This window comes from Penicillium diatomitis (assembly GCF_028827545.1).
Source record: "Penicillium diatomitis strain IBT 30728 chromosome Unknown utg000013l_segment0_segment0, whole genome shotgun sequence".
NCBI lineage: Eukaryota > Fungi > Ascomycota > Eurotiomycetes > Eurotiales > Aspergillaceae > Penicillium > Penicillium diatomitis.
In genome coordinates, this window is record NW_026623185.1 from 260,712 (window position 1) to 277,290 (window position 16,579).

Genomic DNA, 16,579 nt, shown 5'->3' on the forward strand with positions numbered 1-16,579 from the left:
TTTCATTTACGCTGACCCCTCGCAAAGCGATATGCAGCCTACCACAACTATATATCAATGTAGGTACATGTTGTAGGTTACAGTACTAGTTTTCGAAATCAGCTAAACCTTCACACTCTTGCGACTTCGTTCCCAGGGAATAAATCTGGCATATGTGGGATCTGATTGGATCAGGGCTTCCGTCTGTCACTTTAGACCGCTTCCTGTAATGGTCTCTGTATTTTACAATACAGTAATAGGACCGCGAGGGATGTATTTTACACGGAACTGCCGTACCCTCGCTAGCTCTGTGTCTTCGAAAACTACTGTAGCAGAATTGAAGGAAGGTACTATATCGAGCCGTCGCTACATGACGAGGGTATTATGGGAGGAAATGAAAGGATGAACCCTCAGCCTCTAGGTGTCAGGACAGGCAGGTAGCCTTTCCCACCTCTCCGCCGACCCTCTTCTTATCTCCAAATCCGCGAATCCCCTCCACCCGAGCGCTGAAATATGAAGCTGTGAGATACAGTATTACAGTATATTCAGCACGGTGTTTTGAGTGGTCAGAACAGATTGGTGGACAGATTGGCCGGGAATTACAGTACGTTATCAACAGAATGAATGAAAGATTGACGGTTCGCTGGCTGTCTAATACATTGGGTATCTCCAATTTGCACGAAAAAAATCCTTGACTGAATTATGGTTAGTCCCGCCGAGCATGCGGTACACGAAAGCACCGCATCTCGTGCACTGCTTTGTTTATTTCTTCCGCAAACTCAGAAACTGAATGCTTCTTATCCAGACTACCCAGTCCTATCCTTTTGCGTTTGCGGTTTGGTGAGATCATGCCTAATACCGGTCGAGCTTCGATAATCTCGGCTCTTTCAAAATCGAAGAAGACTACTTTCTTGACTTCGGAATTGTACGACCAATTCCTTGGAGCCGGGTCTTTATGAACTACATCTCTGTTGTGTATCGCTGATAGAGATTCCGTCATCTTGGAAATGAGACACGTTCGGCCCAACTCCCTGAGTGCTAGGTCCGGGGATTGTCCGCTTGGGCTCAACAACATCATGTGGTCGAGGTAGGCAATCCCATCATAGCTAAAGGGATGAGCCATGTCAATACTTCCAAGGTAAATAGGTATGTGTACACCCTGGATCGACTCAAGCTTGCGGTATACTGCTGCTTCATGCCGAAGATGATTGCGGAACTCCGCCACAGTGCATTTCGCGGGCACTGTGTAACCGTGCGATAGAAGAGTCACTTTCAGGAGGGCGCCTCGAGAACCGTGTACACCGAGGGCTTCACAGCCTGCATTGACAGTTTCAGACAGTTGTTGTTGCAATTTCCTGACAAAGCTATCTGAATTGATCACATGTCCCGTTGGTCCATGACTATGATCACGGACATTGGGGCAAGCCAGATCCAACTGCCCTCCGTGTACCAATCCGCGCAGACACTTCAGCGTGCAGTAACGGCGATGGTTCTCCTTAGAGAGAGAGCTTGGTTCGGATGTGGGAATTGCTTTGCCCGCGGCTGTTGGCCGCCTCCCTTCAATGTTCCGAGAGGCACGTGTCTTCCGGCTCGGCGTAGGGGCATCATCTTCCTCATCGTCAGATTTGCTTCGCGCACGCAACGATTGACAATGATCCTTGCTTCGGTTGCCCCTCCTCCGTAGTTGAATGGGGGACCGGAGAAAATTGACTGCCTTTGGTGGACGATATTCGGAAGATGGAACTTCATGCTCAGGAATATCATCGAGAATGTCCGCGGGAACAATTGCCCACTTAGGCAATGCATTCGTAGCTTCTAATCCCCAAGCCTGGCTCCGCGGCCTAAGTTTTAAAGCCTGGAGTGTAAATGCGAGAGCTTGGCCCACTGCGGTTAAGTGTAACCGATTTGGGCGATCTGAATGAGGATCCCATCCAGTTTCATATCCAACGTCCCCCTTCGGAACGGAAAGGTGGTAAAAAAGTGTAGAAGGATCATCACCAATTTTCAAGTAGATGTCTACTTCGCCAGTGGAAAAGACCCCTACCTGCGTAAGACCACGGATCATGTAGTCAAACGGCTGCGAGAGAAGTCCGATAAGCGCTCGCTGGAACCGAAGTTTGGAGGGTTCATCATCCTTCTCCTGAACTACTTCGTCAACATCCATGTCCCCCAATCCTTCGTATATATGGCCCAGTGTCACTTTGAGTGGGGATTTGTATTCCTTGATGTACGCAGCCACGCGATGTGTAGATTCCGAAAATTGGTTGGGAATATTGTAAACACAAAACTGGTCAGCGCGAGGCCTTTTGGTTCGGGCTGGCAATGGTGTTCTCGGTTCGCGAGTGGCCGCGTCTGATGCACTCTTCTGCCGCTCAGCTAAACGCGGTGAACGTCGCCGTGTTGGCCGACCGCGAATATCCACGCTGCGCAAACCCTCTACCAGTTCGTGGTCCGGGCTCAGAGTATTAGAATGATTCTCAAAACGGATTGTCCCTCTTAGACCGAATGTTTGACGGAGGACCGGGTCCTTGTAAAGCTGTTCCACGATTTTCGAAACGTGGTCCTCGACCGTCTGGCGAAGAAAGTGGTTTAGATCAAGTTCCGAGCCGATGAGCTGCCGGCGAATGTTTTCGCCCATCTCCTCCAGTGTATGGAGCGAAGTGAATAACTTGTCCTCAACGAGCGATGAGTCCATCAACAATCGCCAAACTTCTTCTTGTTCGCTTGAAAACGTGTCCCAGGCCCTAAGGTATCGGGGGCGCAGCTTGTTGGCTGTATTTGCGGGATCTCCACGTGTCGACTGAGTCTCATCTGGCTGGACCTCAAGACCGAGGAAGAGATGTTTGTGGAGGCCATCGAGAAACGTCGGGAGGTTTGTTTTAGACAATCGCTGTTGAGACGCGGACAGCTGCTGTTCAGACGCGGAAAGCAGCCGCTCAGCATCTGCTAGTTGTTGCCGAAGTTTTTCGATTTCCGACGTCATGTCGGGGCGGTCGCGTTTGAGGAAGTTGGAGGGCAAAAGTCTTTGACACTGGAAGATTAGCGTTGGGTTTGTTTACAGCTGATCCCGCCACGCACGTGACTCTCACGGACCACGATTGATCTTGGCTTCTAAGGCTAGCGAGGTTACTCCGCGCTGTGTTGTAGTACAGCTTGTGGCCCCTCCCAATTGTATGTGATCGCTTTCTTTGTGTTCTCTCGTATCCAAAAGCCATCCACTGCGCTTGACGCTTTTTTACAAAATTTTCCGAGGCATTCAATCCGCTGTCCGACAGAGGCCTTGCGAAGACAGTCGAATGACAGACTGGTTGCAGGTGTCCCGTTTTCTAGAACTTGGCCATACTTCACAAAGTAACGAATATTTTTATGCACATGATGAGGAGAGGCTTCTGCTTGGGATGCCTAGAGATCTGTTGTTTTCTCTCCACCGAAGACCGGCCTGTGGGATCAAAGGTATATTCCACACTAGGATGACTTATATCTATCTACTTGAATCAATTAACTTTTGAAATTGATTATGCGGTATCGTTATCCCTTTCGCAGAGACAGACTTAGGGTGCGTCTATGGACATTCAGACGAAGGTAGATGTTTCGATACAGTAAGGTTCAGTATCGCCCTGGCACATCATTCCGGCTCCGCAAGTGATACGAGGACTCCATGTGTCGGTAAGACATTGTTCAAGAATGTTCCCATTGCATTGCCACGTACCAGTCGGACAAGATCCGCAAATCCCGCGGCTGGTCGTACTCATGGATTTCTCGATAGTTGAAGGATTGAGGGACGTACTTTGTACCGCACCATTGACATTCAACACCTAGGACGTTTCAGAGAAGGAATTCAAGGTCATAAGGACAGATATAACGGACTGCAGATTTTTCTGCTGCTTGAATTAGGAGGTCTAATTCTCGAATTTCCCCTCCTTGCCGCTTGAATTCAATGACAGTGGTTATATCAAAGCAGCGGGCTCGACTTGATGGTAGTCTGAGATGAGATTCTGAGCCTTTCCACGCTATTGCCATTGAGTAGGCATGATGGAATGTTGGAAAAGCCTTTGATACGAGGCCTTTGTGGATCTCGTCCCCTTCTTTCTCACAATGGTCTTTCATATTGTCATATCTGGAACGGCAAACAAGACAAAAAGGACATGCCAAGTGCTTGTCTGCCAACAAAAGCAAGCTTCTCAAAACAATACATCTGATATCAGCCTGAGAGGTCTGGGTGTTCGTTGTGGTGCTCATTGTTGACGATCTGATCAAGGCCTCGTGCAGAGCTGGGAGATTTGGCATGAAATCTAGATACCTTTGTAGGACTTCGTGCATTATATATCGTACAGAGAGCGGTAATTCCGTCGCATTCTATGGGTGTACGAGCAGGGAACGTATAGTAACGACTCTACTAGTTATTGAAGGCTACCTATACAGGATGTATGATTGAACGGTACTTTTGAAGCTTCATTCTCTCTGACGTGGCTGTCATCCGGTCGACTGGCAACGCACGAATCTTGTATCGATTGATTGGAAAGCGAGCGAACTACCAATTGCAAGGATCGTCATTAGAAGGGCTTGCCTACTTTTATCCATTAAATGAATGAAATAGCAGGACTGATTCGAGGATATCACGAAAATTTTGGAAGTGGAGCAGACCGGACCTTCTGACGAATGGACTGTCCTACTAATAGGGATCGGCATTCGGCAAAATGGCCCATGCTGCATTACAACAAATTACAATACACCCTATTTGATAGAATTAGAAATATAAGTCAGACCGAAGAAGGGGAAGATGGATGAGTAGCGTACGAGTTGCTCCATGCTGTCGGAGGCCCCGGCGCTAATCCCATCACCAGAGACCGCCACACGAGTCTGGACAAACGTTCCTTTCTTTTTTTTGAATTCCCTAGCGTAAGGTCACCTTCTTAGCCTCTGGCCAGGGCTGTCATCTGATAGCTTTGCAGACCAGTGGTAGACAGTCTTCCTGAGTGTTGTCGGGCGAGGGGCTGGTATCTTTTGGTCGTGATGTAACCGTGCCAAGTTCTCATTTTATAAGAAGGCCCCTTTTTGATGGCCTATATTTTTTTAGTGTGCGCTGCTAGTCGTTGAAGCTTCATGGAAACGACATTGCCAACTTCAATCGTTGTTCAATTTGTGTTGTCTTGTACTAGACATCTGTCGGACAGACAATCAACCATCAAAAGAATATGAAAGAGTGCGTGTTGCTACAAATTCTGTATTGCGTCCGATCTGAGGGTTCATTGCTGTTCGACCTCTTCTCCGAGCGCTGTCCAATTGAGCCGTTACTCTGATTATCTGACTTTAAACCTAGGGCACTGCTTGTCCCCTTAGCAGGAAGTAAAATATTTCCATCCTACATTGATGCCTTATCGAGACATCCCCAACACTTTCGGATCATTTCGAATAAATGGCTGGAAGTGCGGTCCCTTTCTGACTTGAAAGAGACCCCTCTCTATGATCTGGCCAAAGTCATAACGCCAAATATTGCCGACGATCTCCTAGATCGAGGAGTCAATATCGATGTGGCACAAGGGCCACAGCGTCAGACGATTTGGCACGCAGTCATTGAATATCATGAGCGGCCCACGAAAATGCTTGATTGGCTCCTACTCCGTTCTTCTTTGCCATGCAACATGCCCTCATCTAGTGGGAACACTCCTCTCATGCTAGCTATCCGACTTGACAAAGTGACCGCCGCAGCATGGTTGAGCAAACACAGCAACCTCGAAGTTCCCAATCCATCAAACGGACTGACAGCCCCCGAGCTTGCGGCGAAATCCCATACATGGGAGAGTGTTCTCATATTTAAAGAAATCATGGGCAACATCGCTATGAATGAGAAAGGAGGCCGGGATCTCACTAAGCGAGTCCTACGTGCGATCCTGGATGGTCTACGCACCGAGGAGAAGGCGCCGGATACAGAAGCTAAGGCTAGACAAAGGATGCAAAGAGTTAGACCAGCATCTCAAGAACTACCAGGAGAATTCTCATGCTTCGCGTTTGTATGCTCTTGAAAAGTTCCGGATCGTTGCTTGTATTATCGGGAGGCCTCTTAATATTATGGATTGGGTTGTCCAGAAAGAGGAATGATACCACTGGTACACGCAGCATCGGAAAGAAAGGCTTGAAGGCTATGTACACAATTCTGGCAAATGGTTCTTTTTATTGTACCAATTGATTAATCTCCCAGTATCAATTTCCTTCATGACAAATCTAGTTTTGAAACATTCAATCGGAGAGTGCGGTCCTCGTCTATGGGAGCCAAGTGGAGGATCATTGATTTGACGTCCCATCACAAATGTGAACGTACTCAAGAAAGTAATGGTTGACTGAGATGCAAGATTGTTATGGATTTCAGTCGTGTCCCGTTTCGAGTGTTGGCGTAAGCATTGCATAGATTTGAATGTTGCGAGATCGTAGGGGCAAATGTAGCCCATGGCTGATTTTTCCGCCGCTTGAAGCAAAATCTCGAGTTTTGAACACTCTGACATACGCATCTTGAATTCAATAACAGTATCGAGGTTGAAAGAAGCAGATCTTCTGGAAGGTAAGCGCAACTCTTCTTTGGGACACTTCCATCCAATTGCCCTTGCGTAAGCGCTGTGGAATGATGGGAAATCCTCAGCTATGAGCCCCTGATGGTCTTCATCGCCACTGAGCCTTTCACAGTGGTCTTTGACCTTGTCGTATCTGTGGCGAGAGAGAAGACAAGAGGGGCCGGCATAGTGTTTGTTCTTTTGCCGAAATAGATTTCTCAAAACAGTACACCTGATATCATCCGGAGAGGGCTGGTCATTCATTTCCAAAGCCGGTAAAAAGATTTTTCAGTAGATTTTTTTGATGATTTTTTTCAACAATGATTCAGATCAGTTTTCAGAATCATGTAGTTTATAAGGCAGCCATTTGAATTTGCCTATGAAAGTCCTTGGCATTAATCGATACGTAGAAAAGCGCCATGCCTGTGTCTATCCCGTTCACCGGGGATCAGACATCTTGCATAACTGACTCGACGTTGCGTTCAAGGCCGCACTAGTACTGATTGTCGTCGACGGTCTCGAACGTGTGGAATTATCACCGGGTAGCGGTGACAGCCAGACACGTTACTGGTAAGATCCGCCCAGTCCAGGGACCCATTGAGAATTGGAGACGTATCTCTCCTGTTTCCATCACCGTCCATTACGGTCATGTTACCTCAGCCTTTCCCGGCCTGTGCTAATTAGATTCTCTTCAGGGCACAAAGGATCCAGAAGATGAAGTCTATTTATCGTTTGAATCGCACTTCCATGGAATGAGTCGAGAGGCTCTCAATTGCTACCAAGCCCAGTTACTATCGTCAAGAAGACTCAAGACACTTGCAAGCGTGCCACACGGCCGAGATCCTCCAATTCTATATATCCCTATTTCAGCCCTTCTCTATAGGTCAGGAAATCTCCATTGAATGACGAATTCTTCCGTGGTGAATCCAGTTTCTTCTGCGACATGAAGGATAAGAGCAGCGGAAACTCTTTTGGCCCGCATAAGACTGGGAGTATTCTCGAAGCTTGTGACATTTCTCAAATGCCTTCCAGCATCTTCCACAAATACCACCTCTTTTATGATATGCAGTTGCGGATACATATCTTGACTCTTAATACATGAAGCATGACATCAGTCTACTATTTTGGTTGCAGAGCAGAAATACTAACCTGGCTTTCGCTGGTGGATTGTTTGCAGTTGATACTTCCGCAAGACAATGATTGTCTTGAGTATCCGTTTCGTTGATGGACTGGCGGAAGACCTCTGCAAGAATGTATTCAACGTACCAAGATTCAAGCCATGGGCTCCACAAAGAATAAAAAACAAGACGTCCCGGTCGTCTGGGAAAGTTCAGCCAAAGTTGAAGTGCGAGATTGATTTTTCTTCCTCACCTTTCTCCAGAGGCCAATCCTTCGCTGCTTGGTGAGTGATCTCACTTTGTATGGCCAACTTCCATTGCCTCAATATCTCTTGGCTCTCAGTTGGATCCAGAGTCCCAATTATATATTTGTAGAGCTCCGCTAGGGTCTTGAAGGGCCGATTGATCGATATGCCCGTCACTTTAGTATACCAACCTACTATGCCTTTCACGGCACTGAGGAGCGCGTCCCTGTCTGGCGTTCCTGTATCGAAACCCAATTTATTGGGTGAAGACGAGCAAAGGTTCGAAGGTGGAGCTTGGAGCAGGGGGTATTCATGTTGTGCTCCGAACGAGTGGAAGCTGCCTTGAAGGGGATATGGAGTGGTAGTCGGGATAGCCATAATCGCTTGCTCATTCGGTGCAATGGGAACTATTTGTAGGTTCCCGTCGAATGCCTTGCCAGTATTCAGAGCCATAGCTCTCTCATCTCCACAATACCCGGATGAGAAAATCATATCTCTACCTATGATAGAATGCTTTAGCTTTAAACCAGATACTGTATCTGGGGATGTGAACGCACTAGCTCTCTGTTTTTCGTAGAGAACTTCCCTTTTTCGCACATGAAGAACCTCATGAATGATCTTTAATTGAGATTGTGAATGCACTTTGTCCTCAATGCGGCCAGCGACCTCTGCTAGCGTCTCAGTGCTGATTTCAGGCTTGCAGATAATATGAACCAGAAAGTTAATGCAAACTAAGGAAAAGCCGAGTGAGTTTCACATGCACAGGATTAGACAATTAAACTTACGCTCCTTGTGTAGGCGGGTGGGCTCTTTGTCTATCACGCCTGGGGCCCACCACTCCGGCCTGGTCTTTTCGTTGCCATTGTAAGGGAATTAGTAAGGCTTCTTTGGATAAATCTTTTGGATGAAAGCAATGGCGACCTTAGCACAGTTTTGCTGACTCAGGTGCCCCAGGGTATCTTCATAGTAACCCATGACTTCTCGGTAATTGCCGCATGTATGCGAGTCTTTTTGAAGCTTGAGTAGGAAGAAAATACAAATGCCCAGATATTATGACCAGAAACATGCGGGTATGAGTGACGAATGTGCAAAGGCTTCCAAATCTGAGAGCTCTGATGACGGCTGAGGAGATTTGAATGAGTCTAAGTGGAACTAAGTTCACATAAATAGAAGAGCAATACCCTGTATCTTTGGCCTCTGGCCCTGATCCTGCATTAGCCCTGCATCCGAAAGGGCCAATTATGAGGCCATAACTCAGGAGCCTTGCCTAGCTCCAAGAGAAGACGAATCATGCGTGTGTGGATGCTTAGATATCTAGAACGTCCGAGAGGGTGATAGGATAGCGTTACAGTAACTTGGGGGCCTTCCTCGCATAATTCATTCCCCAGACTGCCCTTTTTGGAGCTTCTTCCCGTCACCTATGATCACTGACCTCCATCCCCCTTTCCGTTCCCTTTCCAGATTTTTTGTAGATTAGGAGCTCCAGAAAAACAAGTACATCGTGACCCCGCCTGGGTAGCCAGTTTCTCAGTTCCAAGGTCTAATATAAAAAATTTTCCCCCGCTCGGCGAATCTACCGGCGCCTTCTGTAAAATATATAATGAAATTTTACGGAATCACAACAAAACTCTCTCTAGATGTGAGATATGTATTGGTAGAAAACTCAACATGAGGATCCAAAATCAACTACCGTCACGCTGGCTATCTTGTAGCAAAATAGCATTGAGTAAAAAGCGAATGCAGCGAAATAGGCAACACCCAAGGCAATTCAGATTGTCGAAACTCCATAAGCCGGTGACCTTTCTATTGTCTCATTCGTTGTGCCTGGATATCCATCGTCCAGTGTGTCATTCGATCGTTCACTATTATGGAACAAGACGGCAATCACTTGAATGATCAATAGTGCAAAACGATGGTTCTCGTCGAGTCAAGCAGAGGCCCCTGCGCGGTTTTGGGAACCAGATTCGCCCCCGGAATTATAAAATCACACAATCATAACCAATCGCCATTCCCAGCCTTTCTAAAATGAGGCGGAGGTCTTCAATCCTTTATCGTTTTCTGTCTTCGTATGGTATACCTTGAATGATCATTGGAAGCAGGATTGTGGAAGTGGTTGAAATTCTGAATGACGGTCTAGCACGGCCAAAATCCGACGCACCGATCTCCTGATACGACAATTTTCACGTAGTTACTCATTATCTTCAGTATACTATGGCATAGTCTGTGCAGGTCCTAGGAGTCTGTCCGCTACTATTGTGGAGACACGAAATGCGCGGGGATCGGCAAAACTGTTCCTGCGACCTGGGTTTCCGCATGGGCCAGAACATGCGTCGCCTCCGTGAACTGGCCTGCTTGTACGTTCTATTTCGACCAATCCGTCAAATCAAGAATATATGGCGCTACTTGTTGCCTTGCATTAGCGTTCGAACTAAGATGAAGTAATGTTGAGAACTTTTTACGGCGATCAGTTCTCTTCCACCGCCGCCTCACATCTTCAGCTCCTGCCAGACCGAGGCAGGTCTCGTTGCCAAAGCACAGGTAAGATCCCGGTCTGGTATCTCCATAGATTTCCCTGGCTGGCTGTATCATATTGTTCTTTCAGCGCTTGCTAAATCCGGTCTAGATTACAGTAGTTGGTAAATGGCGTTGACTAGACCAGACAAAAGTACCAACACTTTTTTAGTCCTGCTACCTCTGCTCCTCTAATCAACTCTGCTCTAGGAAGACATTCTACCCAACATTCAATCTCCGCAAAATAATGATTAATATATGCTTACCTACGCGCACTCCATGCATGGGTTGAGGTGCGTACGATACGTCTGGTGTTAAAAAGCCAGGGGTACCATCACCGCCACCGAAGTGACGAGCTCAATACGGTGTTATCGTACTGGTACGTTGTACCAGTCTAATTTTTGGCATATTCTAACCAATAATTAATCGCCATAGTTTGAGACTAAGGGTCAACAATCTTGCCTTGCCGAGTTAACGTGCGTTTGCCCATGTCAGGTACCGCATTAGGTCTATTTTGGTATCAGGCTTGGCTGTATATTTGGTTGATTGTTGTTGGAGGAAATTGACGTTTGTGGCATGAAAAGAACTGAAATTATCATTGAGGAACCCATTTCTCAGCAACTTCCAAGTCCCTCCAAATAACTAAAGTACTATAATCCATTTTTTATAATGTTCGTATTTGATGCACTATTGGACATGCAATTGGCAGAAAAACACAACATTCCAGGCTTGATTCCCAGCAATCTAATCCCTATCGACTCAGTCAAACCAGACACTTGAGCCTTGGCCCAGCTGCACAGATACATAAGTCTGCTTGTAAGGGGAACAGAGGTTCAGAAATATATTGCAATCTGTAATGTTCGATAGAAGTAGAGGGGCGAGCCTTGAGGACGGGGAATATGGGCAAAGGTTGAGGGCAACAAACCTCCACTATCTAGAAGAGCAACATCTATTTTCCTGGGCTTATGCCCCTGATCCTGCATGGGCCCTGCATTAGGAAGAACAAATAATTAAGCAATCACCACAGCAGGTTGACTTAGCTCCGCAATGGTCCGCTAAATGCGGCGTGTGGATGACAAGCAATTTCGATTGGTCGATAGCATAGCTCGAGCGCTCGAGGTCTTCCTCGCGTAGTTTTATGACTCCTTTCCATAGCCTAGTGTTTCTGGGGCTTACTTTGCCAGTCTCTTCGACGCCACCTCTTCTATTATTGGCTTGCCATATTTGCGGGCCCCCAATTTTGGTCCACTGCGCTACTACTACTGCAGGTATCAAATAACTGCTCCCATGCATGAGCGTCGATCTACACGTAGTTCCTGGTAATCATTCATTTTTGCCAGATATCAGGAAGAGGGTAGTGGCCCGGAATTTTGAAAAATCCATGATCAAAAGCGTATACTAGTGTCTTCGTAAGCTTGATACGCTTCTATCTCCCAGGAGCCAGTTATCGCACTGAAGCACCGCTGGTCGATTACCTGGCTAGGTTCTCCACAAAACGTGTAAGTGTAACAGCGGTAATGTAACCCAGTCGTAGGAGTGAGCCTCAAAAACAATAGCATGAAGGCGGTTGCCGAGGACCCGGCTTGGATACTGGGTATGTAAATGACCGGAAACGCGATGGTATTCACGTGGGTAGATGAGTCCCAAAGCCGCTTCCAGTAGATCACACCAGAGCCAATCAAAGAGTTAAAATCGCGATGCAGCCGAGAACATTTGTGGAGGCAGTGTGGTCCGCCCAGTGAAAGCGTGGAAGACCACATGTGGTATGCTACGCAGGTTGACCTCAATGATAATGTTAGCGTGGTACTTCCATCCCTAGTTGATTATTAATACCCTCTCTAACCGCCTTCCAAAATAGTGCTAGCCTAATACCACACATTTCAAACCTTTCCTCTCTTCTAGAATCTCCTACCACCTACCTACCTACCTACCTACCCCTATACCATGGAGACTAGTGACACCCCGCAGACCCCTAGTCATAAGGCTACTCGTGATCAACGTATCGCAGCGCGTACGCTACGCGCTCGAGGGGATACCTATGCCCAAATTGCATCGAAATTAGGTATCACTCAGCGTCAGGTCCAGAAAGCCTGTACTGATGAGAGGCCTACACCGCGCAAGGCCCCCGGCCGAGGTCGAAAGCTATCAGAAGAACAACTCGATGAGATAATTGATTATATCTCATCTTCAAAAGAGACACGACGAATGCCTTACTCGAGGGTTATTCAAGAACTATAACTTCCTGTTAGTTCTGAGACCTTACGAAGAGCTCTAGCTAGACGTGGATATTACCGATGTAAGGCCCTCCGAAAGCCTCCTTTATCGGATCGTACACGAGCACTGCGTTTAACCTGGGTATTAGAGCACGTTAACCAGACGCGCGAGCAGTGGGAGAAGGTATTATAGACTGATGAGACCTAGGTTACATCGATCTATTATCGACGGATCTATATTACCCGTAGGGCCGGTAAGGAATTCGATGATACTTGTATACGAGATCGAATCTCTTACGCACCTAGCTAGATGTTTTGGGGCTTATTCTATGGTAATAAGAAAGGCCCTTGTTTATTCTGGGAGAAAGAATGGATTAAAATAATGCGGGGCAGTCTTAGGTTTGCCACTGAACTGAAGCTTTATTAGACTCATACAAAAAATTGTGATCCCTGGATGAGCACAGTTACTCCTAGGAAGGGGTTTGAAGCTCTCAGGATCGCGGGTTATCTTCCTAGGGTTGTAAAATCTGTCTCTGGGAACATGAACACCGCCTCCTGGAAAGTATATTGATCCTGGAACACTAAGGTCATATTCCCAGAAACATTTCCGTCGATCCTGGGAACAGAATTCTCCAAAATATGGATGAAGAAACTTTTGGGCTGCTGCACGTACGGATCCACTCCTTTCTTCACAGCCCTATCGACTCAGGAACATGTTGGCAAGCCCCAGTAACTCTACTGCTCCTGGAAACTCAAGCCGCGTCCTTAAGAGGTCAACAGCGGATCTCCGGGCGACTGAAGTACCTCTGGGATCGCCTCGAGTGTACCTGGGATTGATGTGAAGGATATACGGAATACATGAGCTTGCAGTACACAGCGCTAGCTCTAAGAGCGTGCAAGTCGACTCTAGAAACTTTGTTGCTCTTGGAACCTCTCGTACAGTTCCCAGAGCAGCAACATGCCCTCTGTGGAGCGAATGGAGTGTCTCTAGGATTGGCTTTGAGTGATGGTGGTTTCCAATAAACATCTGAGGGTTCAAGGTTTCCCATGTCTCCTTTTCTTGCGGTCCCCTGAGCCCCATTTTCACACGAACAACTGCTACGAGGTACAGAACAGTTGAGAGATGCTGCCTATTCAGAGAGATCCTAATTTGAGCTTCAGTTTCCCTCCCAACCATCTCTAAAACACGCCAGAATACCCATTCATGCTGGGGGAAGAGCGAGAGCAACAACGTCACTCAGCCTTATTGGCGGTGATCAGTGGGGCCCAGTGGAGATTCGGGACTCCTAACCCAAAATGGGCCAACCTGTCCTCAGGAATACAAGGGCTTTGATATTGAGCAACGTGACTGTGTGGGCTACCTTGTCAGTCAGTCCTACTGGACTGCTCTGGTGGAGAGCACATCGCCGCTAACGCAGGCCCACTCGAACACTACTATTTCGGAAAACACCCGGTTCCAACCGGTTCCGCGAAGCTGAGCGTTGAAGTTGGCATGTCAAAAGATGAGGCACATGATCTGTTATAGCTGACATGCCTTCCTGTGGCTTTGATTATGTATTAGTGAACGATAGTAAACGGTGGAACAATATTCGATGGATTGGGGAATTTCCAGGCCTACAATTGACCCTAGTTAATTGAAAAAAATTTTGAGGTCGACAGATCGTAGGAAAGATAAGGAGATGGGCGGATCTACAAGATCAGGTAGGTATACCTCCGTTCTGAAAACTATGTACCCGTGCTGAAATTTCTATAATGCCAGGGAAGTGCGGCGTAAATAGTAGGTAAGCATGAGCTAATTTGTATACATTAATTGGTGTTTTAGTTGTTGAGAGAGTTTGCCCTCTCCCAGATTTTTGCTAGGCCCAGCAGCAGTCATGTGCCTTGAGGGTTTTTCTCCCGCTCATGGGTTTTCCCTCCCTCTCTCGCTCTCTTCTTCCTTCCCTCTAGACTTCCGAATCCCAGTTGTCTCGCCTCCAGATTGCTTCCTTGCCTTGTAGACCTGTAGGTCTATCAGCTGTTGCTGAATAAAGGATTGTTTTCATGAGAATTGGGCGATGAAGAAAAAAACGGGCAAAAATATTAAAATATGAGGCATACAAAGCATAGGGTATAATCCATGGGACCTCTAACACTAGCTTTAATTGAGGGCAAGGTATGTTGCTTTTGGTGCAAGTGATTATCTCCTCCTTATTTTTTCTGCAGGGATGCTCATTCTACAGTTCCCGTCCAATTTTCCATTAACCTGTTCAAAACTGAGGATACTGTCCAAGATTACCATGATCAAGAATGCTTCGCGTCTATAAATATCGTGTCGGAGATCTACGTCAATCCTCTGGCCATGGGTTCTGTGAGCGATGGCACTTCAGTTTGCCTCTGGCACAGATCCTATTCCTTAAAAAGGGACTTGACTACCACAGATAGGTCAGGTACGTCATTTCATTTTTCCACGAGGTCCCTTGGAATGATTGCATGATGTCTAACAGCCAAGACTAGAGCATGCCGAAGCGTGTTTCGTCAGACGGACAGTGATAGAGGTAAGCGTATTTCCCCCATTTCAAAAGAACTTCGCTGACTATTGGCTTTATTGTGAACCTTCCTCAGCGAAATGACAAAACATAATTATCCTTCGAAGTAAACGGCCTCTATTGGAGGACGAAATGCGGACCTCGCGAGTGATGCAACTGAGATAGTATTCTCGCTATGGTGACTGTACTTGCAGAGGATTTTGAAGATGGACCCAATTTATCTATGTACTGACGAGGCACACTAGGTACCATCGAATCGGCGTATGTTTTGGAAACGGCGACTAAAACCACTCATAGCGAAAGGTTGTCGTGCCTGAGGCACCGATCCGCTCGAGCCTTCAGCGACAGGTGTCACCGCCCTTGCTTTCAGACAACAAGCTGTCCCTCCCAGAACTGCTTCCATCTTCCGCTCCGAACGGTCGTCTCATCTTTGCTGCTTGTACTGCCATTGACGGGCTACAGAGAATGCGTTTGATGTCGATGCATGGAGCTTTGCCTGCCCACATTCGGTGTCGTTCGTCCGCCCAGTTTTGGCACTCGAGCAGGATGTGCCTTACGGGTTGCGGCCCGTGGCCGCATCCGCATTGGTCGGAGTCGGCCTTGTTGATGGCGCAGAGGTATGCACGAGGCCCGATCTTGCCCGTGCGCATCTGTGAGATGGCGGAGGTGATTGCTCTGTAAGTGCCAATGTGCGCGTCAAGCATCGCCTTCCCTGGAAAGCTTTTGAGGGACTCTAAAGAGGTTCAGCTAAGTGGCAAACCTAAGGATATCTGAATTGGGTCAATCCTAGAAGTATTCCACTCAATCCCTGGACGTAGAAAACTGATTATAGTAGCACGATAACTCCCAGGGTCAGCTATGTGTCTCCAGACCGTATAAATTCGTTAACACGGCTAGTAGCTCCAAGGAACCAACAGCGTGAGCCTAGAGGCGATGTAAAGGGGAATTAATGATTACCGAACAAATGCGCATACTGTACCAATCTCGCTAGAGGGGGTTACACACTGCCAAGGCTCTATGAGAAATGACAACATGCTTCTTATGGTCGCAGATTACTTGTTCATTTACAATTACGTTCTTTCGTACATCTTATCAAAACATATCGAGTTGTGAAAGCAGATCACTTATTCAATTATCAAATTCGATGTGAATATGTGTGCTTGATCTGGGTACAAAATTGACTACGCATACACATTATAACTGGCTAATTTTTTTGCTTGTTGTTCCGACGTCAAGCATTCCCCTAACACAGCCAGTGTTCGATTAAATATAGCAACAAGGATGTTTCAATGTATTGTCAGTCAGCTTCGCAAGGTTCAAGAAATCCCCTCTTTGCGTTCTCAGAGGATGAATGCAGCACGTACTGCTCCTGCTGAGCAGCCGCACGAACGAGAGGGTGGAACGGCATTATGGGCTTCGTGGCTTTCACAGAAGCTCTCCATG

General features: G+C 47.0%; 2 protein-coding genes across 2 annotated transcripts; one reads left to right on the forward strand and one right to left on the reverse strand.

Moving 5' to 3' along the window:
- Positions 1-685: 685 nt before the first annotated feature.
- Positions 686-2,962, reverse strand: N7539_008534 (uncharacterized protein; the record flags this gene model as incomplete). The annotated part of the gene is made up of 1 exon (XM_056938129.1): positions 686-2,962. The coding sequence occupies one exon, from the start codon at positions 2,960-2,962 to the stop codon at positions 686-688; it is 2,277 nt and encodes a 758-aa protein (XP_056786511.1).
- Positions 2,963-5,621: 2,659 nt separating this feature from the next.
- On the forward strand, positions 5,622-6,002 carry N7539_008535 (uncharacterized protein; the record flags this gene model as incomplete). Its single annotated transcript, XM_056938130.1, has 1 exon — positions 5,622-6,002. The coding sequence occupies one exon, from the start codon at positions 5,622-5,624 to the stop codon at positions 6,000-6,002; it is 381 nt and encodes a 126-aa protein (XP_056786512.1).
- Between the last annotated feature and the right edge of the window lie 10,577 nt (positions 6,003-16,579).